The sequence below is a fragment of the Sinocyclocheilus rhinocerous genome, unplaced genomic scaffold (genome assembly GCF_001515625.1).
Source record: "Sinocyclocheilus rhinocerous isolate Xijiao unplaced genomic scaffold, SAMN03320098_v1.1 scaffold1214, whole genome shotgun sequence".
NCBI classification, from domain to species: domain Eukaryota; kingdom Metazoa; phylum Chordata; class Actinopteri; order Cypriniformes; family Cyprinidae; genus Sinocyclocheilus; species Sinocyclocheilus rhinocerous.
In genome coordinates, this window is record NW_015627891.1 from 1465627 (window position 1) to 1488152 (window position 22526).

General features: G+C 35.7%; 1 protein-coding gene across 1 annotated transcript; it reads right to left on the reverse strand.

Moving 5' to 3' along the window:
* Window positions 1-1230: 1230 nt before the first annotated feature.
* On the reverse strand, window positions 1231-22316 carry LOC107736861 (collagen alpha-1(IX) chain-like). The gene is made up of 32 exons (XM_016548220.1): window positions 22161-22316; window positions 21712-21768; window positions 21572-21607; window positions 21424-21486; window positions 20832-20885; window positions 20128-20163; window positions 19828-19851; window positions 19667-19720; window positions 19052-19105; window positions 18573-18608; window positions 18312-18368; window positions 18108-18161; window positions 17359-17412; window positions 17196-17249; window positions 16773-16826; window positions 16497-16550; window positions 16152-16205; window positions 15909-15962; window positions 15760-15813; window positions 15018-15062; window positions 14310-14363; window positions 14172-14225; window positions 14011-14064; window positions 11905-11976; window positions 11263-11298; window positions 10691-10735; window positions 10542-10574; window positions 10177-10323; window positions 8316-8370; window positions 5649-5837; window positions 4454-4531; window positions 1231-2348 (listed from the first exon to the last, which is right to left on the reverse strand). The coding sequence occupies exons 1-32, from the start codon at window positions 22227-22229 to the stop codon at window positions 2143-2145; spliced, it is 2040 nt and encodes a 679-aa protein (XP_016403706.1). The 5' UTR covers window positions 22230-22316; the 3' UTR covers window positions 1231-2142.
* Window positions 22317-22526: the final 210 nt, after the last annotated feature.

The window sequence follows — 22526 nt, forward strand, 5'->3', positions numbered from 1 at the left end:
GTAATTGATGTCATAAAATCATGAGTATGTTTTGATTTAAAGGTCAGAAGCTATAGCTTACATGAATAAAACAAATCACAAACATGACACTTGTAAATTAAATTATTTTATATATACCGATTTATTCATTAATGTGTAATATGTTATATTTTTTAAAACAAATGAGCACTAAAAGGCTTTCAGAATTTTTACAACTCTTTTGCTTTAGACCATTTACAAATGTTAAATCAGAAAAGTTTCCACTGCATCTTTCTGAAAAAACAATGCAGTGATTAATATATAGTTTATTTATAGTTATTTTCACATCTTCAATGTACAGTCATTATAAAATAACTTTATTATTGTTTATTTAATTCTAACAAATAAGTTCTTGTTAAAAACTAACCAAAATTAAAAATAATTACATATCGGCTATCGGCCAAAATGAGTTGAAAATGATCGGCATATCGGATATCGGCAAAAATCCAATATCGTGCATCCCTAATAATTATAAATAAATATATTCAAAAATATTTTTAATTACAAATTATGTAATCAGCATAACTCAAGTAGAACAATTATAACGACGAATTAAAATGCAAAATATCTCTTAATCGTTTCTTGTTCATTTAGTCTTTATTTCCAAATGGCAAAACTTGGTTAAGTTCCATGTTCTATAGATTTTGAATCCCAGATCTTCAAAGTGGTATCAGAATTTTATGTTAAGTTTTGATCAAACACAGCAAAGAATGATGAAAGAAATAATTGTATTGATTTTGCTGTGTTGGCCAGTGCTGCGGTGAAAATTTTTCATGATATTAATAAGCTTTAATTGTTTACAGGAAAATAAGCGCTGTTCCTTTTTCTGACTGTTTAAACACCTTCATACTGGTGTTGTATGTATATTTTGTTGTGTACCTGGTTTGTTTTTCCTAAGAAAAGATGTGGAGTGCTTTTTATTTGCATTTGAATATATTTATCTCTAATTTTTTTGCTTTGTATGGAAAGCATCCTTCCGTGTTACTTGAATATTTTTATAAGACGATGTCTTTGTCAATATCATATTCACAGTTTAACAAATAGCAAGCCAGTTAACATCAAACTTTGTATATTTTACTTTTCATGGGCAGCAACGTGTCTTAAGACCATGCTTCTGTGTTATTTAGTTCTTTATTTATTTGTGTGCAAACCGACTGAAAGGGAACTCCCTTACTGATTAATTGCAGAGTTCAGTTTGCCAGCATTTAAATTAGCATCTACACTGAAAGAGCAAACGAAATGTGTTTGTGCCAACATTTTTGCACTGGCATGTAATGAGTTATTTAAGTGAGAAAGAGAGTGGAAAAAGCTGAGATAAGTGCAGTCGGGCTATTCAACAAGGAAGTGTTACTTGAAAGAGGAAAAAGCATAAGAATGTTCGAGACATTTATTCTGAAATCATATAAAAACATCAAATTTATTCAAATGTGTTTCCCTTGGATCTCTGTACAAACTTCATCGTCATCGAACACCTATGTAAAATAAATAGAAATAACATGAAACGACACATCTGCATTTCTCTCATGTGTATATGTCACAAAAGGGTCATGCATCGCCTTCCCGCCCACAATCCTGGAACAATAAATCACCGATATTCTTTAGCGGGGAGTGAATTTCTTACAAAACCACATTTAAATCATTTACACTGATGTACAGAATATATTGCAGCATATCTAGATATATCCTCTCTCTGACAGCAGGTCTCTGGCAGCCGTTTCAGTTATGAACTTCCAGCACCATCAATATTTCTGGCAGGTTTATCTTTGGCACACAGAAATTAAAAAGGCCTCCGGTCTGAAGGCCACATTGATGTTTGTTCACTTCCTAGAGCAGATTTAGTATGAGTTCAGGAAAAAAAAACTTCTAAAGTCTACAGGAAATGGATTACATTAGATGGGCAATAAGTTCTGTGAAAGTTCATTTGCGCCAACAGATAACTTAAGGTGAACAAAAAAAGTGTCTTATTTGTTTGGATCAAGAAATGTTGCAGTTTTCTGTACACAGGAAGTTGGCAAAGTGTTTTAGGCATTACAGCTGTAAAACTATCTGCAAAGGGCGATAACGTTTTGTGCTTTTCGCAGAGCTGTAGCGGAGTCTCTCTGAATGTCCAGAACAGTGAGGTTTTTAGTTTCCGGCTGGTCCCTTCATGCTAGAGTCTTTGAGGGACTGGTGGGCGGCACCTGCGCTCAGATTACAGGCCGAAGGATCGCAGTAACCGGGTGGTCCGGCTGAACCAGGAGGTCCAGGAACACCCGGCTGACCCGGGGCACCAGGTGGACCCCGTTCTCCATCACGCCCATCTTGACCGTATCCTGGTTTTCCAGGTTCACCTGCAAGACAGAAACAGGTCAGTCATCTCTTATTTTAGATTGCAAAAGACCAAAGCTTAAGGTCAGTCTCATTTGCATTTCCACATGGACAAAAACCTGAATGAGATTTTAGAGTCATGGAAGTCAAATAACCAATTTTCATGGTGTTTTTACATTACATATGTGACCCTGGACCACAAAATCAGTCTTAAGTCACACAGTCATATTTGTAGCAATAGCCAAAAAAACACTGGATGGGTCAAAATTATTGATTTTTCTTTTATGCCAAAAACCATTAGGATATTAAGTAAAGATCATGTTCCATGAAAATATTTTGTAAATTTCCTACTGTAAATATATTAAAACTTCATTTTTGATTAGTAATATGCATTGCTAAGAACTTCATTTGGAGTCTCATCTAAATCTCACATATGAACTATCGTTATGGCCTTTTGTGTCCATTTAGAATTTTTCTGTGTCTGTCGACATGTATTTCTTGTCTTTTAAGGAGAAAACACCTACAGTGGGTACGGAAAGTATTCAGACCCCCTTAAATTTTTCACTCTTTGTTATATTGCAGCCATTTGCTAAAATCATTTAAGTTAATTTTTTTTCCTCATTAATGTACACACAGCACCCCATATATTGACAGAAAAACACAGAATTGTTGACATTTTTGCAAATTTATTAAAAAAGAAAAACTGAAAAATGCTCAGTATTTAGTAGAAGCACCCATTTGATCTAATACAGCCATGAGTCTTTTTGGGAAAGATGCAACAAGTTTTTCACACATGGATTTGGGGATCCTCTGCCATTCCCTCTTGCAGATCCACTCCAGTTCTGTCAGGTTGGATGGTAAACGTTGGTGGAAAGCCATTTTTAGGTCTCTCCAGAGATGCTCAATTGGGTTTAAGTCAGGGATCTGGCTGGGCCATTCAAGAACAGTAACAGAGTTGTTGTGAAGCCACTCCTTCGTTATTTTAGCTGTGTGCTTAGGGTCATTGTCTTGTTGGAAGGTAAACCTTAGTTCCAGTCTGAGGTCCTGAGCACTCTGGAGAAGGTTTTCGTCCAGGATATCCCTGTACTTGGCCGCATTCATCTTTCCCTCGATTGCAACCAGTCGTCCTGTCCAAATTTAAGGGGGTCTGAATACTTTCCGTACCCACTGTATATTCTGCTAAACATCTCCTTTACGGTTATACCAAAGAAAGTCAGTCATACAGGTTTGAAACAACACGGGAGTGAGTAAATGCCAGAATTTGGGTGATTACTTTTTTAGCATACATTTTTTAAAAATATTTTAAAGTACTTAATTATACAGAAGCTTGTTTCTGCCACGGAATAAAAAAAATAAAACTACATTTTTATCTCACAATTCAGACTTCTTTCTCGCAATTGCAAGTTTATAGCTCACAAATCTGATTTTTTTTTTTTTCTCAGAATTGAGAGTTCATATCTTACAGTTGCAAGTTATAACTTGTAACTGTGAGTTTACATCTCGCAGTTCTGAGGAAAAAAGTCAGAAGAATTGCAAGATGTAATCTCTAACACCCAAAAAAGCAGATCACCTGCAGAACTCTCCACTCCCATCTGAGTTTTTATGGGATTGCGCTCTCATGCTAATTTACCCTGTTTAGTAAATATGGCCTGTAAACTCAGAATTGTGAGATTTTAATGGTTTCATCTTGTGGTGGAAGCAAGTTTCTATAGAATTCAATGCTTGAAAATATAAAGCTGAAAACCAGCACATGGCACTGCGGCAGATCTGTCTGTTACAATTAGAGCACTAGGTAACGACTGCAAGAAATCCTATTTAAACAGACAGCTTCATTCGACTGACAGTAAGCGTCAGTGGCACATATACAAAGACAACAAAAGGCTTCATATACCTCCAATTCATCAGACATCTGACAGCTTCATTTAACACCAATTTAACTTTGCTCTCAAAAGTCTATTACCAGGATGGAGCTAAATCTATCTCCAGCATCATTTTAGAAATTAACTGAGTTGTTTCAGACTGAATTGGTTTGCAGATGATATTTTTTAACTCCCCTTCTATTTATGCATTAATACCATGATTATTTTTGACAAGAGGAAGTAGGACATGAGATCGAGTCAGAACTGACCTGGTAGTCCAGGAGGTCCCGGCATGGCTTTGGGTCCCCGAACTGTAGGTCCCCTGTTCCCTCTGTCTCCCATCTCACCTGTAACACACACACACACACACTAGTTCAAATACTGACATGACCGTGCCTTTACACCAGGGGTGCCCAAACTCGGTCCTGGAGGGCCGGTGTCCTGCAGAGTTTAGCTCCAACTTGCCTCAACACACCTGCCTTTAAGTTTCTAGTATGCCTAGTGAGAGCTTGACTATCTTGTTCAGGTGAGTTTAATTGGGGTTGGAGCTAAACTCTTCTGGACACTGGCCCTCCAGGACCGAGTTTGGACACCCCTGCTTTACACACATGACTCTAGTTCAGGGGTTCCCAAACTTTTTTGTCAGCAGACCGTACACCCTGAGATTTTTGCATGTTCTCAGTATGCAGGATTATTAGGAAACTAAAACTGAAGCTAAACCTAAAAAAAAAAAAATAAAAAAAAAACTCCTTTTCATTACTTTTATATTCAGTTTTATATTCAGTGACGTTGGAAACGAACTGTTTTTTTTTTTTTTGTTAATTGGACTGATGCTCTGTGCTGTGTAAGTGATGTGTATATATTGTCTGCTTATCTATGTTTTTAGAATCTGTACAGCACATTGGTCAACTTACTGTTGTTGTTAATCGTGCTTTAGTAATAAATTGCCTTGCCATGACTTAAAAATAAATGTTAACTGAAATAAAAAAATTAAAATAATACTTGCAGCTAGCTACATAATTTCTCATAATTTAGTTTAACTTGATATACTAAAGTGACAAACTAAAACAAATTTAATAAAAAATAAAATTAAAAACAAATAAAAATGAAACGACAAAAAAACACAATAAAATTACTAAAACTTTAACTGAAATTAAAATGAAAGTGGAAAATCTAAAAATAAACACTGATTCAAACTATTAATAAAAACTATATTAGTTTCTCAATGATACTAAAATAACACTGCTCTGATGTCGGTTAAAGGTCACATGCAAGTAAATGGATAAAATATGTAAGCTTTTTTTAGTAAGTGTTTTATTTTGTTTTATCTTATTTATTTTAAATTTATATTCAATTTAATTATTAGCTTTTTATCAACTCTTGAACTCCCATTTGGGATACTCTGCTTTAGTTGTTGTTCCAGGACCAAAAGCAGTCTGAACTCACAGTCCTATAATGACTCACCTTTCGGCCCCTTGAGACCCAAAAGTCCCAGAGGCCCTTTGAGTCCCGGAAGCCCTCTTGCACCAGCATGCCCAGGAAAGCCGCTGTCACCTGGGGGTCCGGGAGGACCAGGGGGACCGGGTCTGCCTGGCAGTCCGACCGCGCCAGACTCCGGTCTCCTCAGACTGGCAGCCAATTGGGCCAACTGCTCTGAAATAGCAAAGACCAAATGCGCTAATGAGTGTGAACGGTCCCCTGCTATTAGCGCAACTCATTTTTATTTCATTTATCCACTGATTTTGCAGTTGCACTCACTAATTAGAGTCATCTAACACTGCACACTGACTGCTTTGTGTTTTGTCTATTGTGTTTCTGTACTAATGTTAGGGTGCCTCCTTGAGGACGATACATCTTCCTGTTCTGCCCTCACATGATTCCTTCACTGTACACTACACTTAAAGTTGCAATGAAACAGAAATAGCGTCAGACCTTTTCTTCCATATAATGATGTACATTTGAGAGTAATGGATTATCAAAAAAAGTCCAAAATGCAGGACAGGTACTTGGTTCTATGCATCAGTTGCTAATTGGATTTTAAGATGAGGGTGTTGCACTCAAAAATGGGGCAGATGAATGTGAGGTTACAGGGGTGAAGTTTAAGTGGATTAAATGATTGGAGAAGTCCTGCATACATCACCAGAGAGAAGTCTGACATTTCACTGGAAGATCCTGTTATGATATTTTAATGAAACATTACGAGTTCAAAAACATGTACGGATGAATTGTTCAAAATAAAATCTATAACATGCATTTCGAAAATAGACATAGTGAATGTTCATTTTTTATACCGACTTTAATCCTTGAGTAAAGCTGTTTTAGCTATTGTTTATGAAACTCAGAAATGTTATGACCAGCAAGAATGTTATGACCAGTGAACAACCAATAATAAAGTGCTTCACTGCTACCTCGTTGAATATTCATGTGCTTTGTATAGCCTCAGCTTAATTCACAAATTATGCTGTTAAAATATATACAGAGTTCTGTCATGAAACTCTAGATGGCGCAGTCTAACTCAATCTGACCTAATGACATCATTATCACATGGCACAGAGTTGTCATGACAGTAATATTTTTTGTTCAAACTGCTTAGTGAGCTAGTAATTAACAGTGTAGTCTTTGTTTTATATTGCACACTGTACATTTTTAAACCATGGGTTAAGATTCCTATTTGCATATTTCTAATGTTAAAGGGATAGTTCATCCAAAAAATGAAAATTCTGACATCCTTTTCTCACCCTCATGTCTTTCCAAACATGTATGGCTTTCTTTCTGTGTGACATAAAGGAAGATGAAGAACACTGGTAACCAAACTGTTTTGGTTATATGATTTTGAAACGATATGAGTGTGAGAAAATGTGACAAAATTGTGGGGTGAACTATCCCAAATACAGCATGCAACAAGCATTGCAGCCACACATCCATCTGTGGAACTGTCACTACGCAGATCCTCTGTGGTTGTGCGAAGTTGTCAGAAATGTATTGCAAAATAATAATGTCTCCATCACTGTTCTACAATTTAACATAAATAATAAAACAGTTAATTAATTTTTACTGAAAATATGTGACGTCGAAAAGCACTCCGAAGCATTGAAAACAAACAATTCTTCAAAGGCGTTTTTTTTTTTTTGCTGTCACTAGTACAAAGCACATGAATAGGCCTAATTGATGATTAAAGTTGTGCACACCTCGTTACACACCTTCAGTCCTGCAATTCAAGCTAAAATGTGTATCTTCTGTATGCCACTTTGGATAAATGCTAAATGTGTAGATCTGTCAGGCCAGGTGCAATACTAAAGAAGCCACATGTCTAACTCTTAAATGGACATACTGTAAGTTTTGGATGTAAAATAAGACCCTAGACTTATTTTAGTTTATTACAGCTCTGATATTTTTATGTGAATAAGCAGATAATTTGAAAAATGTGTTGCAGAAAGCTGTTAAAGCCAATTCCTTTCATTTGTCCTCATTCATCCTCTGAATGGTGTTCTTGTACATTTTCAATTTGCAATGGGAAATTGAGCATAAAAGAACAGTATTGCTGCTATTTTTACAACTTCCTTTTCCATTGTGTGAAGGGATAAAAGGGCAGACCGATGTATTCCTGATGTAAAGAATCCAATCCCAGGCCCTGAGTCATTGAGCAAGAGCTATAGGGTACAGTGAATTTCAACTTTCAGTTGGAAAACGTCCTGAAAATGTATGCAGCACGATGCTTGACTGAGCTTTATCAGGGAGGGTTTGGCGGAGGAAAGCAGAGGCTGAAAAACTCATCACTATGAGGCAAAAGTGCAGATCAGCTGAAACGAACATGAATTTTTCAGTGAAATGTGAATGAAAAAGTCATGAGGGAATCGGCGACGTGCGCTCGAGAGGACTTAGAGAGAGGCAGAACTGATGTTTAACTTTAGTAAAGTGTCTCTGCTCATCAGAGTAGAATCAAAAAGAATCTTTGAAACAAAACACAAATTTTTTCTTCCTTTCATCCCACTCTTTCCTTCAGTGGTCCGTGCTTGCGTTCTCCTGCCTGGAAAGTTCTGATGCACTGGCGGCAAAAGAGTGGCTCTGCATGCTTAAAAGGGAAATTACGTTTAATTCTGAAATGATAAAAATCTTTGCTTCCAGACTCACCCTGCATAACACGCATGCACACTTGTCTGATGTGTTGATCACTTGGTTCTTTACCCTGTAAACACAGGAGGAGTTGTTTGGAAGAAAATCACACAATCATGTGACTGTATTCTGATCATTTCATCTCATTTCAAACCACTAATCAGCTCTACCTCAGAAAATAACAAAGAAAAACATTGGAATTTGATGCAAGTGTTCTTAAAAGCTGCAGAATGTTTCAGATATCACAGTACTATTTCTGATCATTTATTTTTTTTCTTGACGTACCTTTCCAAACAAAATTAGTGTGTATAACAAAACGCTGACAACTACGGGGTTTCCACACATTTTGGCAATTAACTAATCAGCTCTACCTCAGAAAATAACAAAGAAAAACATTGGAATTTGATGCAAGTGTTCTTAAAGCTGCAGAATGTTTCAGATATCACAGTACTATTTCTGATCATTTATTTTTTTTCTTGACGTACCTTTCCAAACAAAATTAGTGTGTATAACAAAACGCTGACAACTACGGGGTTTCCACACATTTTGGCAATTGAATTTTCAGTTTCTAAAACTTTTCCTATTATTCATGATTATTGGATAAGGATTAAAAATATTCATTCATTCAAGACTGCACTAACAAAGAGCAATTTTTTGCCAATTAAGTATATTTTGAATTAAGCATAACAGAACAAAATTATAGTCACTATAGACACCTACAGGACCGGAAATTACAGTTTAAAATTGTACAATATTTAATGGTTTTCAATGTCCGTAGGAGCCCTGTACCGATTGAAATCATCTTTTCTCTGGTTTTGATGTCACAATGTGGACACATGAATAATACAGAATAATTGGGAAAAAAATGTATGAGGTTGTTTAAAGCAGCACTATGTAACTTTTTCTGTGTATAATGAGCGAGTACATCATGAATTCATCTTCCAAACCGCGTTTTTGTCTTATTTCGAATAACTACGGTACACTTATAATAAGTACTTATATTTATTGTAGCCTGGTCGGGTCGTCACCGCTGCGGAGTAACACATACCTGCGTGAATCGCCATAGACATAAACTTAGAGAAGTAGCTCCGGTTGGAATGTTCTTCCGTGGGATGTGTGCAGTTCTGTTTATTAACCGCTAGAGCGCCAAAAGTTGCATAGTGCTGCTTTAATGCCGATAGTTACCAAAAAATCAGCTCATTATAAAAACATGTGAATACATTGAATAAGCTGACAGAATAGCAATAAATAGATATATAGCAATATAACCACTACCGTTCAAAAGTTTGGGGTATGTAAGAATTGATTTATTCATTTATCTATTTTTTTATATAGTCTCTTATGCTCACCAAGGCTGCATTTATTTGATCAAATATACAGTAAAATAGTAATATTGTAAAAAAAATTATTAAAATTTTAAGTCAATGTTTTAAAAACAGCTGTGCTGCTTAATACAAACTGTGCTAAAAATGTCTGGATTCTTTGATGAATACAAATAAAAAATATTTATTTATTTGAAAAATATTTTTTTGATGGTATTATTAATGTATTTACTGTCACTTTTGACCAATTTAAGGCATTCTTGCTGAATAACAGTATCAAAAAATAAATAAATAAATAAATAAATAAATCATACTGACCCCAAACTTTTGAACTGTAATGTACATGCAAAGCAAAATCAGGATGTGCAACAAAACAATGAAAACTACCAAGAAAATGGTCTTAAAAAGCAGATAGAACATCGATAATGCATATTTACATGTGAAGAGAAATTTGTGGCAAACTCTATTTGCGTCTGTCTTTTTTAATAACCTTGCACAGAATTGGCTCATGAAGTGTAATTGTTAATCACTCTCTCTTTCAAAGGTTGGTAACATACCACTGGTCCCTGGGTGCCACGAGGTCCTGGAGCTCCTCTGTTCCCCTGCATGCCACGTGGTCCAGGACTACCAGGAGGCCCCTCAATGCCAGGCTGCCCACGGGCACCCTCTGGTCCTCTGTTACCCGGATCCCCCTGGTTACCTACCTGAATTTACACCAGAGACGCAAGTATACAAATAGATGTAATACTAGCATCTTCATACAGTAAATCATTACAATATAGCATTTCATTTTCATATCTAAGCACTAGAGTGAGCTGAGATAAAGCCAAGGAAAACTCTTCATGGATTATCTAAAGTCAGAGCCAAGTGCCGAATAGACAGTAGTCAAAAATTCATAAAAGAATACTGATCAAAAACTCACTTCTCCTTTAGCTCCAGGTTGGCCAGGGTCACCCTAAGTACAGAAACAACAAGAGAATTACAATGCACTACAATATCTCAAAACTCAGTGTACATTTGCATACTGTATTCATATTATTTTCAACTCAGTATTTCAGAGCTTTTACTCACAACATCTCCATTGTCTCCTGGTGTTCCCTCGGCACCTTGAGCTCCCTACAATAAAACACATCACTGTGAGGGACATAGATGTCTATGTTCTGTTATGTGTCTAGTTCTGTTACTGTAATACTTTGAGAATAGATTGTTTTGGTTATAAAATGTGATTGGGTGAGCTGCATTCATAGCCAACAGGAACTATATTACTTGGTGAGAGAATTGGTTTATGATTTTTATTATTAATAAATATTGCCGTCTTTCATTATATAGATGTAAACTATATAATTCTAGATGCAATAAACCATTTGATTTTGGCTGTTACAGTGATTTTATTGCGTTTTAAAGGGTTTGGTGCCCTTTAACCATGGTAAAAGCCCTTTATCACAGGGCATATTTTTGTTTTTTTGCTTTAGTTCTCTGAATGATACCCTGAATAAATAATGTTCAATCAAAAACTTCAATAAACTCATTTAAATACATGTATAGCCTTTCTTACATTAGTTTTCTGCATTAATTTTAAAATTATCTGGGGTAGTTTAGTTCTGCAGTGCTGTATCTGATGATAATGTGAATCATGCTCTTACCTGTTCTCCCTTTGGTCCAGGTTCTCCTGCTTCACCCTGTGTAATATCACATTCAGAAATTCATTCCCATGAATATTTAACTAAGCAACAGTTACTCAATGTACGCTTAGAATTTTGCTCTTTCTATTAATCCTACATCTGTTTGAGGTGCTTAAGTTCTTTTTTCAAATGCATTAAGGAAATAATTGAATCTAAAATGGACCAGTTTGATTTTCAAAAGCTTTATTGTACTTTCAAAGCTTTTTAAACTTTAAAACACCAATGGGAGCACATAATAATTGCAGTGCTTTAAAGGCTAGAAAAGTGGAACCCTCACTGTCTAATTAAGCAAGAACAGTGAATATAAAGAGGTTAGCGGTTTTTAAAGAGCTACAGATGACTTTTTGTAATAGTTACAGGAATGTTGATGTAGCAGAACTCCAAGTACACTTTGCTGTTCCTTAATAAATATAGAATTAAGGATACAAGCACCAATCAAAATTCCTGACTTCAATTTCCAGAAGTCAGGGAGCACAGGTTTAATCAATTCACCAGGGAACAAAATCATGTTGAAAAAGGTAACAGCAATTTAAAGAGAAAAGTTTGAGATATTTTGACATTTAAAAAAATCTCTTCAAATGTGGTTGGCAGAGATATCCTCACCCTATCTCCTTTTATTCCTGGTAGGCCTGGTGGTCCAGGAAGTCCAGGCAAGCCCAAGTCACCTTTAGGACCCTGAAAAGACAATCAATGTAAGATGACATGCAGTCAGAGTCTGGGATTTACTGTAAAATTCTGCTTGATGTCTTTTTATATTCCTTCCTGTCTCACTGCAGGATTTCCAAACAGATGGGAAAGGTTCAAAACCTTTGTCAATACGAGAAAAGACTGCAGAATCCTTTAGTTCCCCTGCAAAAACACTCTCATGCATTTTAAAAAGAGAGTGCAGTCTGAGAAAATGCGAGGTCAGGACAAAATGGCAAATGCTGATACATTTGGTATGTGAATGTACATCAGTGTTTTCTACACTGCTGATTTAATCTACAGTTCCATACTTATATGTTCCAAGCCTATATGTTTTAACTGAAATTCACTCTCCAACTGAGGCATTTAATTGATGCCTTTTTTTAATTGAATAATTTTTTTTATTCTACAGTTTTGCGAATTGTTTCAGAGTTTTGTCATTACAAATTGTATTGTACTGTAAATCAGTCAATTGATCAAACAATCAATCAATAAATACCATTTCTAACACACACACACATATACATATATATATATATATATAGGAAATAGCTGTAAGTATGCAGGATAATTATATACAATTACAGTGCCGTGAAAAGGTTTTTGCCCCCTTCCTGTTTTTTTATTGTTTGCATATTTGTCACACTTAAAAGATTCAGATCATCAAACTAGTTAAATTTTTAATATATATTTATGAACTGGAATATATAAATGTACATTTTGAGCATATGTTTGTAAACAATGCATTTCAAAGTTCATAAAGTGTCATAAAATGATATTCTGTGGGTCTGAAAAAGGTCTTAAGTCTTAATGTGCCCTTCCACAAATTAAGTTCTAAAAAGGTCAAAACAAAATCTTTCTTAGTACTTTTGTTTTGTTTTTTAATATAAATATCTAAGCATCCTTAAATCACGATACATTCACTTAGGATGAAAATTGAACATATAAAGTCTTGTTTTCGGATAAAAAGAAAGAAAATAGGTGAGTTTATCCTTAAAACCTTGGTTGGACCTTCAAATTACCACAATATAAAGTCACAAATTCCCCTAAAAGACTATTAGTGAAAAGTTTTTGAATTCACTGCGCACCAGACGGTCTAAATAAGTAAAAGCGATCGAGCTTAGTGGATGTCAAAATGACTTGTTTTCTCTTTGAACACTGGGATAATAGAATAATGTAAATGTAGCGCTGCCTATGACTTGTTTTGAACTCTGGGTTTGCTGCCAGCTTATAGGAAAAAAAAATGCAAATGAGATCTCTTTAATGTAGTTTCTCCAACACAGCACAAAATCATTTTCTTTTCATTATGTTTGTCTCATTTTCCAGTAACTAACTATCTAAACATCCTTCAAACAAGATGAATTTACTTGTCAAGCAAAACTGTGAGAGATTATTTTCCTCTTTATAAATAAATACATAAATAAGTTTAGTATATTTTATGCTTAAAACAAGAAACAACAATTTGCCAATGATGTAAAAAATATATATATATATATATGAAAAAAAAAATACTATTTCGCATTGCAGTCAAAATGAACATGATTTAAGGATGTTATGATATTTGTTCTGGACAAAAGGCATACAATACTAATTAAGATTAATTATTTTTGCAGTGTAGACAAAATGGAGAACAAATTAAGACAAATGAAACCTGAAAATCACCTGCTTCTTGGATATTTCTGTACATAAAATCTGAGATTTCAATTTTGAACTCAAACATTTCTCATTAAACTCTACCAGGAGCAAATAATCTGAACTATACCATCCACATTAATTGTATAGCTAGCCAACATTTGTTATAATTTGTGTCTATTTTTATTTCTTTTTTAGGAGGAACATCTGAAGCAGGGTTCATACTTGAACATGTTATGCTGAGCCATAAAAGAGAAACCTCTGCGCAACCTAAGGACACCCATTTCTCTACAGGCAAAGGTTTTTACTTTGTTCATCAATTTGCATGATGACAGTACGGCAGATGCTTGCTTTGATAGCACAACCATATCATTATTCAGATTATGCACTTACTCTGGCTCCTGGTTTTCCCATCGGCCCAGGTGGCCCCTGTTCTCCCCGTTCTCCCTAAACACAAGGAAACTATCATCATCTGCTAAATATTCCTTGGTGAGTAAATACAGACACATCCAGCCTGTCTATTAGCCATTAGTCATACTGCTTTGGGTACTTACAGGCTGTCCAATAGACCCAATGGGTCCGACTTCTCCTTGTTCTCCACGCTCACCCTGAACAGAGACATTTACTGTCAGACAATCTGTTCCTGCACAATAATTACAGATCTGTAATTAGCTATTGGGTGGTTTACCTACCGCTTTACCTTCAGATCCCATAGTACCAATGAGTCCTGATTGTCCAGCATTACCCTGTAAGAGAGTATATCACACAGTGTTCATAATAAGCAACAGTATTACACTTTTCAAGAAAAAGAAAAAAAGATTTTTACTTTTAGAATTTACCTTAAAATCTATATTCTTAATAACAGTAATCTTTAAATCTTTAAAAAAAAAAACGAATAATTTTAATTATAAAATAACACTGTTAAATGTAATCTTCAGCAAATATCAAAATTAATATCCATTTTTCATACTACACATTATAATTTTTTTGATGCCTAAATTCACTAGCAACTGATTGATTTTGTTTTTAGTGTTTTGTTGTTAATTTCTTTAGACAAAATAGTATAGATTTTAATATTGGCCATTTTTTTATTTATCAGCCATAACATTAAAATAATGGGAGTGTGTATCAACCAGAATGTTAATATTGGCAAAATGCTAAAACCAACCTACATATTTAGTTAGATAGTTAGTTAGTTAGTCTCTGAATAGCAAACTGGGATGGGAGAAAATATTTAAAAATAAAAAAATAGTAGTTTCAGCTTTAACAGTCAGTGGTTCTGAAACATATGGAAAATTATTTTTGCGTCATTGTCCTGATAAAAGCTTTTGTCAGTTCAGGGTGTTAAAAAATGTGATGACTTTGCACCGAACACACATAAATTCAGCAGCATCTCTCACCTTCTCTCCAGCTCCACCTTTTGGACCTGGGCTTCCTGGTAAACCCTGCAGATATGGAAGAGAATGTCACTAAATATCAAAATGCAGTTGCTTTAAAGCTACGTCTCCTGAAGGAAGTAAAATGCCTTCTCTTTGTTCTGTAAGATCAAAGTCAAATCCAAGGGGTGGATTTAAACCGTCTCAAAATTAATGACGATGTGAATTAGTCATGAAGAGCTGACATCATGCTGCAGAAAGTCAGAGAGGTATTTTATAATCTTGCCCCTGCCATGAAATGGAGCAGACACAACATGCACAAATTTGAAATCGAAATAAATTATTGACTTTTTTATGCTCTGCTATAGCGAGCTATCTGCTTAACAGCTTTAAAGGAGACAGGTTGAACATGATATTGTAACAAAAGGTCAGAATTCAGCTATGCATGTCTGACGAGGATAAAATGAAAGTGACTCATTGTGCTACATCTTGTAGAAAGAAGCTGAAAGTTAGGATATAATACTGTTTAAACGTATTTAAAAGGGGTTGGTAAGTTTTTAATGTTTTCGAAAGAAGTCACTAACAGTATGCTAACTAAGGCTGCATTTATTTGATCAAAAACAAAATAAACCGATAATGCTGCGAAATATTTCAATTAAAAAAAAAACGTAACTTTCTTATTCTCTGGCAAACATTTTTGACCTTCTTCACAGTCATTATGGAAGTTCATATATCGAATGCATTTTTTTTCTACTGTAAGACTTACAGGGAGTCCTTGAAGGCCAACATCCCCCAGAGTTCCAGGTTTTCCGGCGGGACCCTGTAAAAAGTAAAAAAATATAATAAAATACTATTACCACTGTCACACTTTTTACATGGCCATGGTTGAATAACGAATGCCAGACTCTGCTGTACCTTGGCACCTGGCATGCCAGGGATTCCCTCACGTCCATCCACACCTGGCAAACCCTGGAAAAAAGACAATTTGCAACAGGATGCTTACAAAAGTCTTTAAGCAAATTCTTTTATCTACACTAACAAAAAAGTACCAAAAATTACCATACTACCATGTTTTTCATGTTATTACCATCACTGTACCACCAGGGTACCAGCAGCATTTTCATTAAAGGAAGTGAAAGTTTATGGTAAACCACATACACTGCCTCCCTTCGGCCCTGGAAGACCAGTATTGCCTCTCGGCCCTTGAGGTCCCTGCAGAAAGAGATAAATTCATTAAAATCAGAATCAGATGTACTGTATTACCCTTAGCATGAGAGGATATAGCCAAATAGGGCATGTTCCTGGACCAACATTGTTTGGTTGTTTGAATGTTGTTCCAGGACTAACAAGGATGTTGATCCTGGATCATGTCCTACATGAGTAATTCTTATTAAGGATCCAGTTTATCATGGGCAACTTCTCACAGGCTAATTTAATAAACAAAAACCTCTTAAACTTATACTGTGTGCAATTTTTGTTGTTATAATGATGGTTGTCACATACCTGTTCACTTTTAGGGCCAGTTTCTCCCATTCCTCCTCTTTGGCCTCGATCCCCCTAGATAAAAAGAACACATCTCAGATATCTGCTAATATTGATTTGTTGATTTACACCCAAGGCTCAGGACATCAACTTCAAGTCATGCCCACTGCTGAAACCGACTGTCTCCAAAGCCTTCAACTGTGATAGAGAGGCAGAACTTTCCGGTTTCAGGATTGTTTACAGCTTTAAATTAGATTGGTTTCGTTTGAAGAAGACAGAGGAAGTTAAAGAACTTACCATCGCCCCTGCAACACCCTGAGGGCCTGGGTCCCCATCAACACCTCGAGGCCCCTGTAACAAATAACAACATATTGTTTTCAGATTTATTTATTTATTTTCTGTGTTGTCTGTTGCAGTACACAATCTAATGCCACTCTAATTTTCTTTTTTTGTATTAATTAGTAACATTTTGATTCTCTAAACAGTAGTTTTATGACTTTTAGTTTATATAAATGCATTTACAATATAGTCTTTCTCTTCATTGAAAATGGACAGATATATTGAATTCTCAATTTGTATGCAGGGGTGTATACAAATATTTGTCCAATCAAATGCTGTCTAGAATGAGAATGTCCCTCTCCCTGATACTACATGTTTTTACCACATTGTGAAATAAACTAAACAACTTCACATTTCTATCAACCTCTATCGAAATCTTACCGTTTCTCCTTTGGTACCAATCATACCAGTGGCCCCTCGAATTCCCTGCGGACCCTGAGAGCACATTATTGAAACGAGGCTTTCAGACTAGATCAAGATATAGCCACTGGATTCATTCATTGATTTAGTGTAGATTGCTGAAATAAACAGGAAATGCACATACAGTTGGGCCTTGAGCTCCGACCTCTCCAGGTGCCCCCTGATATCCCTCCTCTCCCTAAAAAGAGAAAGAAAGCGTTTTTAGATATTGAAATTCTAAAAATCCTCAAAATACACAATGACTCAGTTGTTCGCATTACCCACATGTTATCCTGACACAAAAGGCAGTAATTTATGATAGATAGATAGATAGATAGATAAATATGTTCTTTTTAAAGCAGGGATGGCATCCGAAACTACTCAAAACATGTCTTGCTTTTAGCGTAATACTGAAAAATGAACTACAAAGTTTTGATTGAGGTAAATGATGTGATTCTGAGCAAAGCATCTTGAGGACAATATAGCAAGCATCCACGAGTGAATTAAATGTCACCACACTAACTTATTCTTACAACACTCAAATCCCTCATTATTCTTCATGCACCGGTGGAGTGTAATTCTTATACAGAACTTTAATAGACAGCATTTAAATTCATCCTGCACCTTAATACAGCCCGAGTGTCAGTCTTTAATTATAAATGAAGCTCTGTAATAATCTCGAAAATGTCACAGCTGGAGAAAAAATTGAGTTTTCTCATTACAACAGACCTATTGCTTAATTCACATTTAAATTCACTCTGCAGAACTTCATGACACATGCTGGCATCAAACACACACATTCACACACACACACATGTACACAAAACCCAGATGCTTCAGGTTCCTCCTATGTCATTGTAAATTTATCAGACTTTTTGTAAATAAAGTTCTTGCCTTGTGTCCTTGTTTACCAGGCTCTCCAGCTTCTCCTTTCACCCCTTTATGACCCTGACAGTGGACAAGAGGACAGTTTATAAAATATATTATTTAAAAAAATTATATTCAAAAGCATGGGCATTTTTTCATAATATATTTATATATATATATAAATTGATTTATATTCATTCCTTTTGAAATACTATCTACAGGAAAACTCACCTTCATTCCAGGCAAGCCAGGATGACCAGGTGCACCAGGTGGGCATGCATTAGAGCACTTAACATCAGAAATTTTTTTAAAATAAATTAGCGTCACTTTATGTCACTCAGTCCAACAATATCTAATAGTCACCTTGGAGCACTTTACTCATAACACATTGTTTATCACAACATATTTCAATGTGGATGTCGGAAACAATATGGTTTTCATATGGTTTGCAACAAAAGGATTGATGGAGCACCTAGTAAGATTTCCCCTTACCAGTTCCATTGTTCCACCCAGCATCCCTGCAGCACCCTGTAAACATGACAGATTTTTTTTAGAACAGTTTTTACCTATTTTAAAGGAAATAAAGGGCAATTAGTTGATTAAGGAAGCAATTGTGCCACCCTGTTGTTTTATAATTAAAACGGCTGCTCTACATAATGTTCCTAATTAGTCTGTGTATACTGATGTCTTAGTTGTAAACTTTAGAACAGAAATGTGCAGTTTTTACCTTATATTATCTACCTTATAATCTTATACCTTATTATCTAACTTATTTATTAAATATTTCTACTATTTCTACTATGATCTGACTTTTTAAAATTACTTTTGTTGGTGTAACATAATGAAGTCAGGATAATTTATGATAAGTCATGATACATATTTTCCCCCAAAATGAATGTAACACATTTACAGTTTTGAGTTTAAAGGTCACTGCTATGGTGTAATTCTTGAAACATCACAGTAATACTCACACGGGGCCCTGTTGGTCCATGGGGTCCCTGTGGGCCTCTCACACCCATGGCTCCCTGTTATACAAAGAGAAACACATAATTTTTAATTGTTGTATGAATACTCTTTAACTGTAAGTTACAAAATACCAAAACTAAGAGAAATACTACAGAAATAGTTCACCAACAAACATAAATACCTAAATGAAACAAAACATAAAGTTAAAAGTCCTTTTTTTCTTTATGAATCTAAAATATCTCATGGCCTTGCCTGACATGAGAGGAAGTATACTGAACTATTGCCCTTACAATGAACTCTGAGATTGATTTTTCATGGACAGAGTGAGATATGAACTACAAAACTATACTATAATATATCATTAACATATCATAAATGGGTATTTTTACAGATTTTTTTTTTGTTTTTGTTTTTTTTTGCTTATTTATTTATTTTAAGTTTTCAAAAAAAATCTATTTATTTCTTGCAATGGCTCTATTTGAGTGACTCTGGTCAAGAACACATTGGATTTGTATTTCACCAAGAAATCAGCAGAAACGAGTATAAAAAGAAAGCAAAAGAAAGACAAGGCTAATTTGGCTGCTTGTTTAAGCAATGCATTTAAAAAAAGAGTCACTTACAGGGGGTCCCACTTTTCCCTGCTCACCCGGAAGTCCTCCTGATCCTGGTGGTCCCTGTGCAAACAAGTATCAAATTTAAACCATTGTGTCCACAACCCAAAACAAAACCCACTCCACCCACTGCTTTTTTAAATTATCAAATGAAAACAAAATCTACTTACAATTGGTCCATCAGGTCCAATACCCTAAAAAAAACAGAGAAGGTTTATTTATTTATATATATTATTTTCCCATTTCTGAAATGTGCTTATGACAATTCATATTTACTGAATACGATAATATAATCTCATAGAGAAACATTTTTCTTTTGACTAACTGTATTCATTAGCTGCTGTCAGAATTAAGGCAAAGATGGATACAGATCAGCTTTATGCCTATTTACAACTATTTATCTGCTCAATTGTGTTTTTACTGAATGCATGGGCTTCAGAGATGTTGAACGATGGCAAGATTAGGCTTACCGCTTCTCCTCTGGGTCCAGGTTTGCCAGGTTCTCCCTGTTTAAATTAAACAAAGTCACTTTTTAGGCTTAACATCATTTAATTATACTGTACATAATTTAATAGTTTAGTATAAATAATGTGATTATTGTGTTCACACTGAAAATTCCAAAAAGAAAAAGTGCACTTCGAATGTCCAAATGATGCACGAACGAATTAACCGAAAAAAAAACAAATTGTGAAATGTTGGACACTTCATGCACTCAACTGACTCAGCTTTAGTTACATACTGGAGGGGGATGGGCTATCAAACTCTGATGTTGGATGACAAAATAACCTTATATAATTCATACACTAGACAGTTAAGTACAAAGTGCATAGAATAAGTGTATAGTGCATAATTTGTAATTGTGTGTGTATACATATGTATAAACTGTTCTGAAAGTCACAAAAATCACACTGCTGCACAATTACTGTTATGAAAATCACATAAAGCCATAGAATCTTCACAGGCCAAGTGAAGTGCTGTGTTTGAACATCGGTGAGTTTAACAGGATCTGATGAATCTGACTTGGCTGCACAGATCAGTGAGCACACAGACAAGATTAGGAACTAGTGGTCATGTGAAAATACTTATAATTCCCTCTGCAAGGCCAGTCAGTACACTGATTTGAGCTCTGGTCCCTACTGAAGCAGAAAACTGAGAAGCTCATATAGTCGCTCACCTTTTGTCCTGGGGGGCCATAGAGGCCTAATTCTCCTATGGGGCCAGTCAATCCCTGAAGAACATAGAGGGGAAATGTTACATTATTACCTCTTACAATAACAAACAATGACAGACTTTAATTGAAAAGGGTGTTTTAGGGGAGGGTTTGTTGGGTGAAACTTTGTTAGTCACTCTGTAAGCTGACGTTTCAAACATTTAACCAACCAATGACTACTCAATTAGTCACAGAATTCGATGCCAAAACAAAATCGCCTGTCATTCAACACCTTCATGGACCTTCTGTCTCAAACCAGAGTGGATTTTTTTTTAACCCCTACTTCCATTTTCACAGGGAATCCACTTTAATTAAGTCCAGGCTTTGGGTATCTGTGCTTAAACAAAAACCCTGTTGTCTGTTGGACAGACCATTTTCCTGTGTTCTATGCTTCAGTCCGGCATGAGAAATTCCCTGCATTTTTGACCCGTCTCAGAGTGCCACCCACCACTGACTGAACTCTGTGAAACTGAGGTTTGCTTTCCCATATAAGACTATGTAAATTTAAACATGTTATGAAGAGAATCCAAAAGATGGTTTTAATGCGTTTCCTTACATCAGCTCCAGGTGATCCAGGAAGTCCAGCAGAACCAGGTTTTCCAGGATCTCCATCAGGACCCTTCAATACAAATGACAATATGTAAGACGCAACAAAATCCTATATAGCAAATTATAATATCAATGTATGACACACTGATATTTACAGCCGAACCGTCTTCACCGGTGTCACCTCTCTCCCCCTGCAAGAAAAACATACTTCTAACTCTTCCGTAATGCATAATGTTTTGGTCATTGAATTGTTTTATATTTTAATTTATGTTCACATTTTAAAAAATCAACTCACATCAATGCCGTCTATTCCAGGCACACCGGGAGGACCAGGAGGGCCGGCTCCAGCCCTCTGTTCAAAAATAGAAAGTAAACAATGCTCTCCTATAGTGAGTTCACATGTATATGTTTATAGATGCATTAATACAAAGGTTATGTAATATGAAAACTAAAATGATCCAGCGGGTAAAAAATATACTACAAATCATTTTTAAGTTTAAGCATGCAAAAAAACTTTAAGCAAACAGTTCAAACACCTTCTTGCAACAGGTGTGCACTTACAACATATGGACCGTACAGATGGATGCAAAAATGCAGTGCAGCCTATAGTATCTCACAGCATTTGTGATTCTGTTTAAGAATGCAAAGTTTATTTTTCTTTACATATGCTGAAAATTCAAGCGCTCACCTGAAACTCTGACTCGGATATCTAAAAGGAAAAGAACAACGAAGGGTTGCATTTACCTGTGCCGTGCAGATGACGGTTATCTTCAACAAAATCAGTAAAAAGGGCACACCTGCAGCGCAAGCCATGATTTCCCCAAAGACACAAAAGCCCCTGTTTTCTGGGATCGGTTGGGTTGACGGACCCCCCGACCAAGAAACCCAACTAAATCCCCTTTCAACTATCTGAACACAAGGGAGACCATAACCACAGAGTGCTCATACATATGCATGAGGTGGTTTGTTCTGGGTCTGTGATTGGAGGACAGTGGCACAGTGAGAGGAGGAGGCCAGTAGACATTCGAATAGACGGCAGGAAATTTTACTAGACTGTGACATTTGACCTCTGTTAACAACACTAATTGGTCTTTGGGAGACAGAGTGGGA